The 18,314-nt window shown below is 43.8% G+C and overlaps 1 protein-coding gene across 1 annotated transcript in view; it reads left to right on the forward strand.

The window, feature by feature from the left end:
- Nucleotides 1-18,314, forward strand: part of TMC7 (transmembrane channel like 7) — a 62,046-nt gene that overhangs the window by 6,171 nt on the left and 37,561 nt on the right. Inside the window, exons 2-5 of the mRNA XM_028528931.2 lie at nucleotides 9,532-9,775; nucleotides 10,914-11,062; nucleotides 14,103-14,270; nucleotides 17,776-17,858. Coding sequence (XP_028384732.1) covers nucleotides 9,532-9,775; nucleotides 10,914-11,062; nucleotides 14,103-14,270; nucleotides 17,776-17,858 — 644 coding nt within the window. The remainder of the gene's footprint in view (nucleotides 1-9,531; nucleotides 9,776-10,913; nucleotides 11,063-14,102; nucleotides 14,271-17,775; nucleotides 17,859-18,314) is intronic.

Here is an 18,314-nt window from a genome sequence, read left to right on the forward strand (position 1 = left end):
AGAAAGAGTGTTCAGAGGGAGGCTCAGGAGGAGCAAAGGGCTGGAGGTGGGAATGACCTTTGGGTATTTGAGGAGGCTCCCAACTGGAGGTTAGAGGAGGAGATGGAATGAGGTCAGCAAGCAGGAAATAGTTCTGGGAATCTGGGAGACCTGAGTCAGCTGTTTGATTTCAGTTTTAAATGTGTCACTTCCTTGAATTCCGTAGAGCAACTCAATGAAGTAGGCACTATTTGCCCATTTTACCCTTGTGGAAACTGAGGCTCTGAGAAGTTAATTGACAAGCTCCTGAAACAGAAGGGCATTATGTTATGAATCCAGAGCCAGTGTGTCCATGTATTCATTTGACAGATGTTTATTTGAGCACCTGTCATGTGTCAGGCCCCATGCTAATCGCCAGGGGGGTCAAAGTAAGTCTTTGCCCTCAGTGTTAGGATCTTAGCTCATCCTGGGCAAAGTTTGTGTCTTCTCCAAACTCTCCATTTTGCAAAATCAGGATGGTACTTGAAGTCATTGTGAGAGCCACAGGAGGTAAGTATGTAAAGAGTTTGGCATAACCACAGCACATGGTAAATACTAGTTGTCATGAATGCCACTTCCAAGAACTTTGGAATCTCTTTTAGAGAAGTCTCGACCAAGGAGGATGAACACTCCACATAAGGAGTAGCTTGGTCCATAGCAAGAAGATTCCTCAATGCAAATATAAGTCTTCATGTACATTAAGTTCATCAGTAAATAATATCAAGTGATGGTCATTGGCACCAATTCAATACCGACAAGAATCCCCAATTTGGGATGCGGTGAAGAAGGAAACTTTTTTCCGTGCAAAACAGCTTAACTGTAACATAGCACAGCTTGGCTGGGGAAACAGAATGGCTGTGAGGCAGTCCTAGGGCCAGGTGGCCCTGGGGCCAGGCCCCTCTCCAGCTAGACAGCTCTGTTCTCCACTCCTTGCTGATCTGTCTTGCATCGCACTGGCCTGCTCCACTGTGCTTTGGTCTGCTCCGCTCCACTCTGCTCTGCTCCAGTGAGAAATCTTCAATATTTTAGCTCAGCCAGGGAAACACACACTTGAGTCTGCAGTGGAAAGGAAAAGTGCACTGTCAGAGCCGGAGGGAAGCTGGCTTATATGAACACAAGTCCCCACTCCTGGTCCCTGATTGGTCTGTCCTCTTGCAAATGAGGACTCCAAATCCTTGCAGTTGGATCCAAAAGGCACTATCCTGATTGGTTAGAATAGAGCCTCTCTGGTTGGTTGAAGCTGCACAACTCCTATTGGATGGGGAAAACCTCAGTCTTATTCATTGAAATAGAATTCCAGGAACTCCTTTATAAGGGCTGGCTTAGATGGCAGAAACACAGTGCAGGCAGGCAAGTAGGTCAGTGCAGATGCAGGCAGTTTAGTGCAGGCTTGTCCCTGAAGGGCAGTTTGTATGAGAAGTCCCTGCGTAGAAATGGCTGCTAGCCTTTTTTTTTTTTTTTAATTTGAGCCCAGTTAGCCACCAGGAGTCCTTCTCAGTAGGTGTCTGCTTTCTCAGGGCTCACAATAACAAAGTCAGTTCATCAGAAAGTAACTACACATGTATAGCACAGTGTTCCAGGCACTGACTGCTCTAAGCCACAGGTCTGCAAAGTACAACTCACAGGCCAAATCCAAGCCACCGCCTATATTTTTAAATAAAGTTTTATTAGAACACAGTCATGCCTATTTATTTATGGATTATGGTTGCCTTTGGGCTACAACCTCAGAATGGAGTAGTTGGAACAAAGACTGTGCAGAAAGCAGTATTTACTATCTGGCCCTTTACAAAAAAGATTTACTGACCTGTTTTCTAAACATAGATGTTTAACCCTCAGGATGGCGGTGCAAGGTGGGAACTACTCACCCTACCTAACATGTGGGGAAATGGAGGCACAGAATGGTTAAGAAGCTTGCCAGCTCACATAGGTGGCAAGTGGAAGTAGGATTTAAATCCAGGCAGTGGGCTTTGGAGGCTATGCTCTTAACGCCTGTGTGATATTATCTCCTCAGAATCAAAGTAACTGCTCCACTGGCAGCCCACTGGATACTCCACTGGCTTGAAAACCAGGAGACCTGGGTAATGGGCATGGCTCTGATTACCCAGTTAGTCACTGCTCCTGTAGGCTGTTTGCTCATCTGTGTAATATAGCCTTGGATCAAGCTAGTCCCCAGGCCCCACCCAGGTGCCAGGTGCCATGATTCATGCAGGTCCTCCCAGCCCTGAAGTTCTGAAGTCGGTCAGATAGGGGAGGTTCCCAAGACTCCTGGCTCTTCCCCTCTCACACTAGGCTCTGGGCTCTTGTGAATGAGGCCTCTCTACATTGTTCAACACACATGTGGCCATGAGATACAAATTTAATAAATCCTGATAAAATTAAAATTCATTTTCTCAGTCTCACCAGCCACACTTCAGTTGCTCAGTAGCCACGTGTGGCTAGTAGTTACCATATTGGACAGTGCACACACAGAACATTTGCAGAAGGACAGTGCAGCCTGATGCATGATGCCCTGGCTTGGGATATAGCCATGCCAAACTAAGTGACTCAGGGACAGAAATAGCCACAGGACTGGCCAGAGAGATCCTGTTAAATCTGAGTTAGACTGTGTCATTCCTCTGCTTAAAACCCCTCATGGTTTCCACTTACCCAAGTAAAAGCCATGACCTCACTTTGGCCCATAGGCCCTGGTGGCCTTGACCTCCTGTCCCAATACTCCCCTCCCTGCCAACTCTTCTCCAGGAGCAGTGGCCCCCTTCCTGTTCCTTACACTGGCTGGGCATGCTTTGGGCTCAGGGCCTTTGCACTTGTTCTTCTCCCAGCTATCTAGGTTCTTTCTCCCCACGCTTTGCTCAAACCCATTCTGGCCTTATTTTTCCCCATATACTTATAACTACCTGAAATATATTGTTCTTGCTTGTTTACTGTCTGCCTCCTCTAGCTAGAATGTAAGTCCTGTAAAAGACAGGGGAATCTGTGAGTCATATTCAGGGCTGTGTGCCAGTTCTAGGATGGTGCTTGGCACATAGCAGTTGCTCAGCATATGCTTTCGAGTACGTGAGTGAGTGAATGAATGGATGGGTGGGTGGGTGGCCTTTCCAGGGGAAGGGCAGTGATGAGTCTCCGGACACAGAGGTTTGTGAGCATTTGGTGATGATGTCAGTGGCTTTAACTAGATCTCCTGGACTGTGAACCCCTGGTAAAGGCTCTTTGGTCGCTCTGCACACAAATTATTCAGGTACCTCCCCTCTGGTTAGCATCCAAAATAAAAGCCATGTCAAGCCATAGAATATGAGTAAAAAGAAGTCTAAAAAGTTCTGAAATTGATGTCCACATTCCCTTAGTAGTACTGTGAAACTGGATATGCACATGCTATTGATTATTTCTTGAGCAATAATAGCACAATATGGCTTGTGTACAGTACCTGGAATAGGAAGAATGTAATATACAGTTGACATCTCATTTTTTTGCCAGCTCTTTTTCCTTCCTTTAAAATTTTTAATTGTGAAAAAATATATCATCCATATAGAAAAGAATAATGTTAAATGCTTAAATTCCTTAAATCTTTTTCTCATTTTTTGGTGCCCTTGCTCGTGCTTGTGTGCTAAGCCCATACGATGGTCTGTCTGGTGGGTGATCCAATGTTGCCTGTATCCCCAGCACCAAAATCATTCATTCATGGTAAAGAAGAGGGATGGCATCCCTGCCCTTGTGGAGGTTACAGAACAATGGAGGGTCAGAGACAACACACAAGCAAACAATTAGGGAGGAGGATGGCATAATGACAGGGGCATGGGCAAAGGGGTGGGCACCTAGCAGATACATGCTGGTCGGAGGAGCCAGCGACAGCTCATCAAGGCAGGAAGCAAGTCTGCAAACCTTCATCCTCCCCAGAGTCCCAGCGCCCAGCCCAGAGTCCCTTGCAGAGAGGGGCTTCATGCAACTGAGCTAATTCCCACAGCAGCTGGTGAAAAGCCAGGACTGGATGACCCAGAGGCCCCATCTTATCCAGAGTTTCCATGATTCTGCAAGTGGGAAGAAAAACCCAGAAGTGAACCTAGCACCAAATATGGTTGGGCTCAGGTCTTGGCAAACACTGGAGGGAGGCTAGTGGTGGTTTTAGTACCATTCAAATCACAGTTGGCCTGTGCCCACATCCTGGGAGACTTTGTGCTTGTTGGTAGGATTTGGTGTCCTGAGGAAGGAGCTGCCAAGAAAGTTGGGACCTAAAGGTGCTCTCCAGATGTGCCTGCATCTGCTCATTCATTCATTCATTCATTCTTCAAATGGAGGCCCTCCTCTGAGCAAGACTGTGCTCTGAGCTTCAGAGAGGCTCTGTCCTTAACCTGGAAGAATACAAGACAACAGCAAAAGTACTCATACCTGCCCCAGTCCCCACCTCTCCTGTAATTACCCAGTCACCTGCCTACCTAAATGATAATCTAATTGCTGAAATCTGGCTCTAATGGCAAACAGATTCTAGGTATTCCTAGATGGAGGTGCCTCAATATCTGAACTGTGTTCCCGCCTGCCATGCAAATGGTCGACAAATAGCCCACACACTGACCACCGGACTTAAGTGGCCATGCTGATGACACTTTCAGCTGGACCCGCTCAGGAGAACACCTGACAATAACTATAATGAAACATTCTTATCTCTGAGGATGAGAAACGGAGGATTGGAGAGGTGACGTGACCTGCTTCTGTAAAAAGCGGAGGAACCAGGAGTCTGCTTGACATCAAATCCTTGGGCAAGCTGCCATCTCTCTGGGCCTCAGCCTCCCTGTTGCAAAGCCAGGGCACTTGGCTGTCTGCCTCTGCAGATTGATGTGAGAAACCCAATGCTGTCATGCTTTGAAGAGTGTGTGGTCCTATATGAAAACGAGAGGAGGTGGATCATAGTTATAAAAATAATGATGCCTGTGTTCAAACGTATGGTGTGATTATTTTTATTTGAAGATGTAGAACTTCCCAAAATATCTGAAAGGAAAAGTCATTCCTCTTCAATGATGGCCGTTTTGAAAATACAGTTTTCCAGCAGGGACTTTGTTATGGAATGTGAATAGGATGTATCTTTCCTGTGGAATGTATGCAAGAACAATCTAATCAGTACGTTAATTGGTATGGCATTCTAGTGTTTCTGAAACGCTTTCAAATCCATGTCCCATTGAATTAAGTGTTTCATGGTGAAGACCACATCTTTGGCACCTGACAAACCTGTGCTAGGGTCCTAGATCCAAAACTTCATAGCTGTGTGAGTGGGAAAGGCATTTAACCTCTCTGAGCCTCAGTTTCTTCATCTGCAAAGTGGGATAATTCTATTCAAAGGGCAGTTCAGAGTATTAAGTGTGGTAATATATATTGAGTACCTCAAATAGTCTATTACATATAAGTGCACAATAAATCCTAGCCAGTAACTCTGTTCTCATGATCACACTGATGAGGTCTGAGGTGTCGCATCCCCAGTTCCAGAGATGAGAAATATACAACTCAGAGACGGTCATTGTCTGGCCTGGGGTGGCCTGGGTAGTGGGTGACAGGCCAGGCCAGGCTCCAGCTCCTTCCCTGACCCCACAGCTCTGGAATATTCAATAGGTCAGTGCTGCTCCATTTTAAAGACCTTTGTTCATGGCTAATAACAGCTCTTTGTTGCTGTCCAGAGGGAGGAGTGGCCTCCCGCCTAGACTTGGACTCTCTAGCCTCCAGGTCCCCACCCGACACTTCCCTGGTTTGCTTTAGGGAGCCACCATTACTAATGAGAAGTGTGTCATATCCTCAGGGTGTGCTGGGGCAAGGCAATAGGAGGCTGAGGAAGACTGACAGGCTTGCACTTGGCTACTGGCCAGGCTCCAGAAGCACGGCTGTGTGTCATCTGCAGCAGATAGCTGTTCCATTGTGTCTGCACAAGCCCATCAGAAAGGGGAAGAGGGGAAGATTATAGCTGTGCACCATCAGACTCCAACTCAGAGTGAGGCCATGGCTGGTTCCCTCCTCCCCAGCACTCCCTCTGTCCTGCTCAGGAGCACCTTCTTGTTCTATTAGCTATGTGTACATTTATGGAGTCCACTGCATGCCGGGCACTGGACTGAGCGTTTCTGTCTATGAAGGGGGACCCCCCAAAACCGGAATTATCTTCTGGAGGGTGGGTCCCTTGTAGTACAGGCTTCCCCTGCTGGGTGAGTATTCTAGGAACCCATCTGTATCAGTGTACCAGCTGGCGTTTTTCTGAGAGGCTGTGTTGGGCTTCAGCGAATTTTTTTGAAGACTCTTTCAACTCATTTGCTCATTTTGTGATGGACAATTTAAGAGTGCTCCTGCCCACACCGGGCTGAGTGTTCAGCAGTTTTTGACCCAAAAATGGCATGATCCCTGTGCCCCACCCTCCCTGTACACCTGATCTCACCCACTCACCCCGAGCGACCTTTTTGTTTGTTGGTTTCCCTGATTGAGAAAAGTCCTCAAAGGGAAACAGTTTGCTGTTGTGGAAGAGGTAAAACAAAAATATGGCAGAAGCACTAAGAGGCATCAAAACTGACAAGTTCCAAAACTGTTTTGAGCAGTGGAAAAAAACATCTTGATAGGTGTATTGCATCAAATGGAGAGTACTTTGAAGGCGACTGAAGTTTACATATGTAAGAATAAATACACGATTTTTTATAAGTAAATTCTGTTTTGGGGGGTTCCCCCTCAAATATGATCACATTTAATCTCCAAGTGGGACCCCATGGTGGGTCCTCTTCTGAGCCTTGCAGCCTCCAGAGCAACCCTTTAAAACACAGTCAGATAATGACATGCTTCTGCCCAGAGTCCTCACTGGCTTCCCATCAGCCACATCCAAGAGTGGCAGCACTGCCCACATCTGACTCGGTCTAGCCCTGCCACCTCTCTGACATCCCCTTTTCTATTCTCCCTGACCCAGCTAACTATTGTTGCTTAACAAACTACTCCAAACATAATGGCTAAAGCCATTTTATTGTTTCTGCTGATTCTGGGTATCAGGAAATCAGCAGAGCATGGAGGAGATACTTTGCTCTGCTGCATGTCACGTCTGCTGGGGCTGGAGTGTCCAGACAGCCTCCTCACACCTGTGGAGGGGCTTGGCAAGGATGACCTGAAGAACAAGGGACTAGCCATAAAGGCCCACCAGGGTCACAAGCCTGAGACTTTGGTTGTCCTCCTTGGAGGTCAGGGCCTCTTCCTCTCCGTGTAGAAGCCTGACTTCTTACATGGTGGCCCTAGCCTCACAAGAGGGCAGAATTGGAACCTTCAAGCTCTTGTAAGGCTTGGGTCTACAACTGGCAGAGTGTCACTTCTGTCGTGTAAGTCACAGATCCAGCCTAGATTCGAGAGGAGGGGGCAATGAAAGGCTGGTGTGGCTCATCAGGGTCCACCAATAAAACAGATTTCTGTTCATTTACTTTTCTCCAGCCACACAGGCCTCCATGCTCCTCTTCAAACATGTCATGCACATTCCTGCCCCAGGGCCTTTGCACTTACTGTTTTCCTCTTCTGGGATGCACTTCCCCAAATGTCCACAGAGATCATTCCCTCCCTCCATTCAGCTTCAGCCTAAATACCACCTTAATAGACATACCTGACCCCATCTTATTGAAAACGGTGCACCTTGCCCATCACCTCTGCCCCCTTACCCCACTCTGGATTTGTTTTCACTTATCACCTCTTGGCATAATATTTATTGCCTATTTATTGTCTGATTTCCTCTGCCCTCACCTCAGAATGTAAGTGCCACATGAGTAGGGCATTTGCTTTGTTCTGTGTGGTAGGTCTAGCTCCAGATCTGACATATGGTCAATGTATTTGTTGAATAAATATTAGAGTCGAGGAAACTGAAGCTCAGAGAGGTTAAATAACTTTCCTAAAAACACACAGCTATAACTGACAGAGCCAGGATTCAAACCCAAGCAATTTAGCATCTAGCATTGAGCCATAGAAGTTTTGTTGCCTATAAGGTTAATTGCCTCCTATTTTCTCTCCTTGTGTCTAGTTTGTCTTCACTCAGAGTGGTCTTCCCACAGCTAAAATTGGATCAGGCATACAACCCATCTTTAAGGTGGTGTCCCACCTCTTCAACAGAAAGACTTCCCTTAGACCACAGCACAAGGCACAGCAAAGCTTGGCCTCCAGCTGTGGCCTGGTGTACTAGAGCAATTACAGATTTTTGAGCCAGGCAGACCTGGTTCTGTTTCCAGTACCCCTGCTCACAGGGTCTCTAAACTCAGGCAGATTAGGAATGCCATCCATTCATCCATTCATCCATCCACCCAATAGGTATTCATGAACTCCTACTCTGAGCCAAGGATTGTGGTAGGTCCTGTGTCACTAAGGTAGACAGATGTATGCTCACACAGTCACCCAGATAAATATATATTCACAGATGAGATAGATACCATAAAGGACTCATGGTGTGGGAAAATGTGTAACAAGACAATTGTAATAGTGCAGCGAGGTAGGGACAATTTCCTGAGGAAGTGACATGTGAGTAGGGGCTAAGAGGGTAAAGTTCATTCCAGGCAGAGAGAACAGCACATGCAAAGGCTCTGAGGAGGTGGGAACACATTTTAGTATTGGAAAGACCCTAAAATCTGTGTGCAGGACAGAGAACCTAAGGAACTGGAGAGGCAGGCAGGAGCCAGATCATGCAGGACTTTGAGAGTCTGGGCAGGGGCTGAGGAACCCATTAATGACTTTATTTTCTCACCTGTAAAATGGGGGTAATAATAGACCCTGATTATTAATAATAATAATTTCCCAGTGTCTGTGGTTAACTGGGCATTGACTGGCTGTAGGCTGGTCTGGGATGGTCTCAACGAGGCCATCATCCATGTTCCACAGGGTCTCATGCTCTAGCAGGTCAGCTCAGCTTGTTCACACGGCAACAGCAGGGGTACAGAGAGCAGCAGAAACCCACAAGCTTAGAACTGGCACAGCATCATTTCCACTGTACTCTGTGGGTCCAAGCAGGTCACAGGGCCAGTCCAGATCCCACTGAGTGAACTCTCACCACAGTGCCTGGTGCCTAGGAATTGTTCCATAAATGTTATCACTGTTATTACTGTGTGTAGCACTTATGCTTTTTGATGTTTTATTCCATATATCATTTTACCCTACACTGTATGAGAGTAGCTGGGGCAAATATTACTAGCCCCATTTGACAAACGAAGAATGGAGTTTAGATAACTCCCTGGGGTCACACATTTAGCTAGTGGCTGCAGCTGAACGCTAGCACTCAGATATTATATAACTTAAAGCATATTTGCAAACACATCTGTTGAAAGGGAACCCATTTGCAGATAGTTTCATTGTCCTGAGCACCATCCTGGTAGATAAGGTAATTAAGATACAAATGCTTTTGTCAGTGGCCCAGGCTAGTGGCTGTCTGCAAGGTTTAGTTGTGATCTTGAGGTCCGAGTCTCCTCTACTACTTTTGTTTGTTGGTTCCCCCCAAAAGTTGTTGTCTCACCAGGGTGAATGATGCTTTTCTTCTTTTCTACCCAGAGAACCTCTCTTTGGACTCCAGTTGCTTTTCTTCCCCACCTGTGAATTTCCTCCAAGAATTGCCAAGCTACCGGTCCATTGCACGTAAGAGGACAAACATCCTTTCTCGAGACAAGCCAAGTGGCACTTTGCTGAAACCGACAGACTCTTATACCTGCCCGCTGGAGGAAGGAATCACTGAAAACCTTGATAGCCAATCCATTCGAAAGTATGCACTGAACATCTCTGAGAAGCGGAGACTAAGGTTTGTTCAGTAGCCATCTGGAAAGCATTTGATGTAGGTTTTGGGGTGTGTTTTATGCATGGAATGCATTTTCTGAAGAGTTCACATAATCAAAACTTTATTACCTAGGGTAAGCTAAGTTGCTCTGACAAAGATACCCAAACATGTAAAAGCTCAATTATTAGAAGTTTATTTCTTTCTCACATAAAAGTCCTGGGTCAGGTCAATAGATAACTTTGCAGTCATTTAGGAGCCAGGTTCTTTCCATCTTAGGGCTGCTCTGCAACCCTCCCAAAGCTTTGCTGTTGTCTGCATCTGGACAGAGAAAGCAGATGGAAAGATAAAGTGTATGGAGTATGAACCAGTTATCTGTGCTGTGTAATAAGTCACCCACAACTTAGTAGTTTAAAACAATTTCATGAGTCTACAAGTCAGCACTGGGCAATTCTTCTAGTTGCAGTTGGGCTCACAATCTATTGCCAGGTGTGGTCAGAGAGGTGGCTCTGCTCATCTAGCTCAGGGTCAGCTGGCTGTAGCCTGGTCTGGGATGGTCTCATCGTCCAGCAGGTTAGCTCAGGCTCATATGTATGGCAGCAGCTGATGCCCAGGAGGAGCAGAATCCTGCAATTCTTCTTGTAGTCTGGCCTTAGCACTGGCGCAGCATCACTTCTGCTGCATTCTGTGGTCTGAGCAGATCACAAGGCCAGTCCAGAATATAACGTTTTGGGGATTCATTCATGTTGTAGCATGCATCAGCACTTCATTCTTTTTTATGCCTGAGTAATATTCCATTGTATGGATATAGCTTATTTTGTTTATCTCTTCATCCATTGATAGACATTTGGTTTGTTTTCACCTTTTGACTGTTACGAATAGTGCTGCTATGAACATTCCGGTACAAGTTTGTGTTTGAGACTCTGCTTTTCATTCTTTTGGGGTATCTACCTAGGAGTGGAATTACTGGCCCATATGTCAGTTCTAGGTTTAACTTTTTGAAGATTGGCCTCTCTGATTTCCCTGGTGGCCACACTATTTTTACATTCCCATCAGCGGCATATGAGGTCTCCAGGGTTTCCATAACCTCTCTGCTAGGGTTTTATTTGCTGCTAAGGCTTGGCAGTGGTGCCATAGTCATAGTCATGCTTATTTTTTAATGCAGGGAGATTCAGGAGACCCAAATGAAGTATCTGTCTGAGTGGGACCAGTGGAAACGGTATAGCAGCAAGTCTTGGAAGAGGTTCCTAGAGAAAGCTCGTGAGATGACGACCCACCTGGAGCTGTGGCGGGAGGACATTCGCAGTATAGAAGGTAGCGCACCCCACTCTCTGCACGTGCTCCTCCACAACAGTGCCTGAGGGACAAGTACAGCTTTGTTTACACTAACTTTTAGCTGGAATCTAGCATTTCCTGCCACGAATATATGCAATCACACACTTGGGATTAGCAGAACTTGACTGTGTCTTTGTCACCAGGAAAATCACAGATATACTTCTATTCCTTCTGGTTGGAGTTATCTTGGAAAACCATTTATGCTCTTCACCACTTTGAAATCATAGCAGTTGTCATATCTGCTACTAGATCTTGTTATTTAAAGTGCTAATGAAGATGCTTTTGTGTTATGCTGTCACAAATTTGGTTTTGTTTATATTTTGTGCTCTTAAAACATTATTCTAAGGTGAGGTTCATACTGCCACAGGTGCCCATGGCTCTGAAGATACCAAGAATTTCTACTTTCCCATAATGGTGACAGTGGGATGCGGTACTGCACTAGGCAGCTCAGGTTGCCATGACGAAGTACCATAGACTGGGGAGCTTAGACTACAGACATTCATTTTATTAGAGCTCTGGAGACTGCAAGTTTGAGATCAGGCCACTTTGTCACCATGTCCTCACATGACCTCTTTTTGTGCACACTTCAGGAGAGAGCGAGTCGGAGAGAGAGAAGGTTTGCCCTGGTGCCTCTTCCTACTAGGGCATTAATCCCATCACGAGGGCCCCACCCTCATGACCTCATCTAAACCTCATCTAAACCTCATCACCTCCCACAGGCCCCACCTCTGAACACCATCACTTTGGGGCTTAGGGCTCCAACATATGAATTTGAGGGAAGCACAATTCATTCTATAGCAAGTATACAAAAATTGGAAGTTCTGTCGAAGTATAAAATTAGAAAAAAACCATTTCAACATTTGGGTGATACAACAAAGTGAGAGGGGAAAATACCTTTTAGGATGACATAGTTTCTACCATAAAGCAAAATGATTTACAGGAGTCTCCTTAAAATTGTTAGAATGGAAATTTTGTAAAGTTTGTAAGAAACACTGCAGGATAAATGGAAGAAATTATTGTCCCCATTATTGCTATTATAAAACCTATAAAATACCATTGGTAATCCCTTCAGTGAATTACCTTTTTTGGTTTTTGTTTTATTGAGAGAGTGTAAACAGTTTCTAAAAAGTTTCATTAGAAACTTACAACTTCAACCATCCACTTTTGAAGTTAAGCGAACACCTGGTTGGAGTAGAATTTAATAGTAAAAGCTAACCTTTATTGAGCCTTCACTATGAACCAGGCCTTGTATTAAAAATTTTACTCATGTTATCTCTGCTGGTCCTCACAAGATCCTTCCACACAGGTACGTATCACTTGCGTGGCTCAAAGAAGTTAAAATATTTGTGCAAATTCACTGGCTAGGACAGAGCAGACCCAGAACCTGAACCCAAGCAGTCAGACTCCAAAAGCAGGGGTGTTATCCACCATGCCTCACTTGTTGAGTGGTGGCCTCTCTGGAGATTTTCATTCAGAAAGTGGCTTGTGTATTGGAGTGTAGTTTCTCCCTGGGGAGCTGGAACCTTGATTTTCTCTTCAGTGAGTCCACTCCTGTGATTCCCTGGCTGGCTAGGTGCTCATGTGGGAGGAAGTGAAGGTGTGATAGTCAAGCTGCTTGCTCTGGCAGGGCTGCTGGGATTGGAGAGAAGCAAAACATGTAGGTCTCTGATATCTTCAGTGGCAGAAGATGTTCTTTGCTTCCCCAGAAGATAAGCAGACACCCTCACTTGAAGTGCTTTCTGACTGTCTTTAATAATTTCATTATTATGTGGTGGACAGTTTGTTTTCTTCTTGAAAAATCAATGAATGTAATCCTTAACAAAATAAGATTTAAAGTATATGCTTACCCCAACAACAGCTTATAATTGATAAAATTCAATTCCCATTCTTAGCGATAAAAAAAAAAGATGGGAACTTTCTTAATCTAGTAAATATATCTATAAAAATTCTGCAGCAAGCTCATATTTAATGGCGAAATATGGAAAGATTTCCCCAAGATTGAGAATGAGAAAAAGGGTGCTAGTTAGCATTGATTCTAATCTACATCATCCTGGAAGTTCTAGCCAATGTACAGTAGTGGGGGGAAAGGCATAGTGGGTGGAAAGGAAGAAATAAAATGTCTTTTCTTTAAGGTAAAGTTGCTAAATACAATATCTATATAAAACCAGTAGCATTTCTATATACCAATGACAAACACTTAAAAAGGGATATTTTAAAATGACACAATTCACAATAGCATCAGAAAAAATGCAATACTAAGAATACAGAATATATAAAGAAAGATATGAATCACTCTGTACATAAAATATACAATATTGAAATTAAAGAATCTAAATATATCATGGTCATGGATGAGAAGATTCAGTATAAAAATGTCACTTGTCCTCAAATTGGCTCATATATATTCCATGCAATCCCAATCATAATCTCAGCAGATTTTGTGTATGTGTGTATCTGTGTGAAATTAATATACTTATTCTAAAGTTTATATAGTAATGCAGAGGATGAAGCATAGCTCTTGAGGAAGAACAAAGCTTGAAAGACTTATAGCACTATATATCAAGTGTTATTATATGTGTGCATATTAGACAGACTGGTATTGGTGCAAGGATAGAGATATAGAACAATAGAAGAGAATAGAAAATTCAGAAACAGCTTCATACATTATGGTCAGTACCTAAGCACTATTGTAATTCATTGGGAAAAGGATGGTCTTTCAATAAATGGCACTCAAATGAATTACATTTTCACATAAGCAAAGATAACTATTGAATCCTTATGCATACCATTCTCAAATGGTTAATTTAAGATTGAATGTATATTTACAAGTCAAAGTTTAAACCTGTAGAAGTAGAGCCTTAAGCCAACAGTAAAAAAAAAAAAAAAAAAAAGAAATGTGTTTTTCTCCTTCCCTTCCACCAGGATTCCTCCAACTTCAGCCCCACGTAGTTGAATAAATCTGGAGTGGGTAGTGGGTCAATACTCCTGGTCAGTGATGTTTGGATTTCTTTTTCTCCAGGGAGATTTGGCACTGGGATTCAGTCCTACTTCTCCTTCTTGCGATTTCTGGTGTTGCTGAATTTGGTGATATTTCTGATCATCTTTATGCTAGTTTTGCTGCCAATCTTGCTCACCAAATACAAGATCACCAACAGCAGCTTTGTGCTTATTCCATCCAAAGACGTGGGTGAGTCTAAGGCCTTACGAGTATTATCTGGTTACAATGCTTCCTTCTTTAGGAATCTTTATATTCTTAGTCTTGGGTGACTGTATTAGTCAAGATGGACTGGGTCCTGCCACAGAAACAATCGACCCCATGACTCTCAGCACCTAATAACCACAAAGGTTTCTTTTTTTGCTCACAGTACATGTCCATCACTGTTTGTTAGTGGCTTTTTTTCTATGTTGTCTTCACACTGGCGCCTAAGCTGATGGCACAACCTCTTTCTGGACCACTGACAGCACTATGTCCAAAGGAAAAAGAACCATGACAAATGTGCTGGCTCCTACGGCTTCTGCCTGAAGCTGACACACGTCATTAGCCAAAGCAAGCCACTTGGCCACTCCTGAGTTCAGCAACGCATTTGAGAGGAGAGCCGCAGGGTTGGAAAGTGGAATATTTAGCAAACATAATACAATCTACTTCAGTGGTTTCTTTTCAAGACTCTCATCTCCGATAATGGTGGTGCTCAGGGCTACCATTTATTAAACATCAATTGTGCTGACAGCAAGGGCTGGACCTGTGTTTTCTTACTGACTTCTCAACATAAGTCACACCTTCTGGGCATTTTGTTTATTCAAATGGCAAGAGTTCCCAGTCAGTCTACAGACATTTGATTACCCTTTAGTACCAGGTTCTGCGCTGGGGCTAGAAGTGGCAGCCTCATGCTTCTCTTATCACATAATTCTTCTCCCTAGAAGAACCCTCCTCTGGAATCGCTTCTGTGGCCCTAAACATTCTTCCTTATCACATTTGTTTCTATCTTAATTGTGCTGTACTTCAAAGTAAAATAAGAGTACCGTGGAAACCCTGACTTCACTCAGGGCTTTGGCATTCCTATTGAGTGCCCACTGAATGCCAGATGCTACAGTCTCATTCTCCAATGAGTCTGTTTTACAGACACACATTACCTGCTGCTATGTGGAAACCCTGGATTCAGTTTCAAGGCCCAGCTTTGCTAGTTGATTAGACTTTCTGAGCCTCAATTTCCTTATGAATAGAATGGAGGTGATAATTTAAGTAAAGAGATGGCTAACGGCATTATTCAAATAACATCTCATTATATAATACTTAACTCATTAAAAATAATGCTTATTTAAATTATAAATAATTGAAAACAATAATATAAGTTCTATATTATTTAACACAGAAAATAATACTCTCATTTGAAATGAGAACTAAATAGTACAATGCTCAGCACATGGGGAGTACTCAATAAATGGCAGCTGCTTTTTAAAGCACTTTCTAAAGCACTGAATGCCATTCTGCCTCGTGTGAATCTGGAGCCTGGGCACTTAACCACTCAACCTGGCCGCCTGGCCATTTCTCCCTCCTGCAGTAGGCAGAGCCGTGGTTGCAGGAGAGCCACCCTCCTGTGGAAAACGCAGTTGAGCTAAGTGTGGTCAGCGTGCATCCCTTCTTTCTCATCATTTCCTTTGACTGTACCCTCCCCCTCCACACATATACTTTTTTAAAAAAAACTTACCTAGTAAGTGCTGTCCCTTAAGAAAAGGATCAGAAGTCTTTCTCTTCCTTTTTCTTACCTTCCTTCCCTTCTTCATTCCTTTATCAAGTGTTTATTGAGCACCTACTATGTGCTGGGCCTTGAGTCCAGCACTGAGGCTACAACAGGGAACACCCCACCTTTATCCATAGTGCTAATACATTCTAGCAGAAGGTGGGCTTTAAGGAACTAACCACGAGAAGTATAGAACGCATGAACTGGGCAATGGGGAAAAAGAACAGATAAAGTCCTGAGAAGTTGGACACCCTAGTGGCTGAGGGGTCCTCAAAGCCCTTTCTGAAGGCAGGGACATTTAAGCCAAAACCAGGAGGGTGAGGAGAGGGCAGCTGTTGAAGAACTCGGGGAAGCGTCTTCATGCAGAAGACCAGCGTCCATGAAGGTCCAGAGCTGGGAAATAACTCAGCATATTAGAGAAATGAAAAGCCTGGCGTGGCTTTTCCTATAAAGGGCCAGCTAGTCAATGTTTTGGGCTTTGCAGGCCATACAGTCTCTGTTGCCACTTTTCAATGTCACCATTGTGGTGCAAAAGTGGCCACAGACAAATGTCATGAATGGGCATGGATGTGTTTCCATAACTCTGTATTAACAAAAACAGGCAGCTGGCCAGCTCTGGGCCATAGTTGGCCAACCTCTAGTCTGGAGCACAGTGAGTGAGGAGCAGAGGGGCAGGCGTCTCATTTCATCTTCCTGACTCCTCTCCAAATAGAATGACTATCTCCCTCCTCTCCATATAATAGCATGTTCATGCAACCATTTGAATACTTAGGTAAACCTAACTGCCACTAGTCTTTCTTCACCCCTTGATGGTGAGCTTTTCAAAGGCAGGAACTGCTTCTTACTCATCATCTTATCTCCAACATCTAAGTGATTAAGTAGTATTTGTGGAAGGAATAAATGAACATATGCATGTCAGAATTATAAAGTGGCATAGCTGGATTTGGCCTTAAAGAAACTGGTTCAACTCTCTTATTTTAACAAAGGAGAAAACTAAGGCCCCGAAAAGGGTGATAGATTGGATTATTTTCCCCGATTTGTTGCTCCCCTGTAATTGTGATTTTGCAGGGCCTCTCACTGTGGGCAGAGAATACTTCCTGCTCCACTGATACTGCATTGGGCCACGTGGCTTATTTTGTCTAGTGGAGTGTTAGCTTGAAATGGCTTTGTGTGGCTTGCCTTATGAGACAAACCATGAGCAGAGCATCCCCCGGGTGAGCCATTTCCTCTTCATCTTGGGCCCCGGAATGGAGTCATGGGAGCAGACCTGAGCCCAACTAGAAGTCTGGAGTCTATCCTGGCTCAGCCTAAATCAGCTGAATTAACTCTAACTACAGATCTGTGAATAAGAAAATAAATGGTTGGTACATGAAGTCACTGAGGCTTTGAGGTTGTTACATGGCGATAGCTGACTGATACAGAAGAAGTGAACTTATTCAAAGATAAGGTAGTGTTGCTAAAATTGTTAGTCAAATAATTTTTTAGTTAATTACATATATGTAAATATATATTTTTTCAAATGAAACTGCATGTTTATTTACACACACATAGAGATATTTTAAAATTGGATGTGCTTAAAATGAAATAATGATTATACCAATCACATATTCTAAAACCTGTATAAACATGAACCCCAAAACATAAAATACCAATACAAGCAGAAAATATTACTGTAAGTGGACCCAGATGCAAAATGTCTAGGAAAAGCATACACCTTTAGATGCTCAGGGAGAATGGTGAAAGGGGAAATGCTACTGTACTTGGTGCATTGGAGTTCAGTTTGCAAATAGAAAATCACAAACATACAAACACATCCTTACACAGACACACCAGTATGTATAACATTTAAGGTGTATGCAAATACGTATGTGCATGTCTACGCAAAGTGTGCTAGGCAAGTTAGAGAGACTGTGAAACTATTTCCACTGATCTTGTTTGTTTGTTTGTTTACAGATATTCAATGCAAAGTATATCCAATAAGTAGTTCTGGACTCATCTACTTTTACAGTTATATCATAGACTTGCTCTCTGGCACTGTAAGTATTGAACATAATTCTGTATTTGGCCCCTCAAGTCTAATGTAGACATCAGTTTCCTGAATGTCTTCAGTGAGCGCAAAACACAGTGTTGACACAAGCACCAGTGAAAGGAACAGGATTTGCAGTGACCCCATCCGCAAGGCTAATGTCCATGCACACCCTGCTAGAACATGCAGGAGATGTGCTGGGTCACTTTCAGCCATTATCCTCAGCCATTGTCCTTTTCCTAGCCCCGGCCACCTTTCTTATTGACCGGCAACAAAATACTGAGTTCCCCCATAGAAAAGTTTCAGTGAAGACCTAACATTCAGGGGGTTCTAGGCCATGTGGATAAAAGCTATGGCTCTTCTGCATAATCTGCAGATTACACACACAGACATGCCTGATGCACACATATGCACATATGACTGTGTGTGCATACCACATTTGTATACATACATACACGTTTCCTGC

Source organism: Phyllostomus discolor, chromosome 3 (genome assembly GCF_004126475.2).
Source record: "Phyllostomus discolor isolate MPI-MPIP mPhyDis1 chromosome 3, mPhyDis1.pri.v3, whole genome shotgun sequence".
In the NCBI taxonomy this organism is placed as follows: Eukaryota; Metazoa; Chordata; class Mammalia; order Chiroptera; family Phyllostomidae; genus Phyllostomus; species Phyllostomus discolor.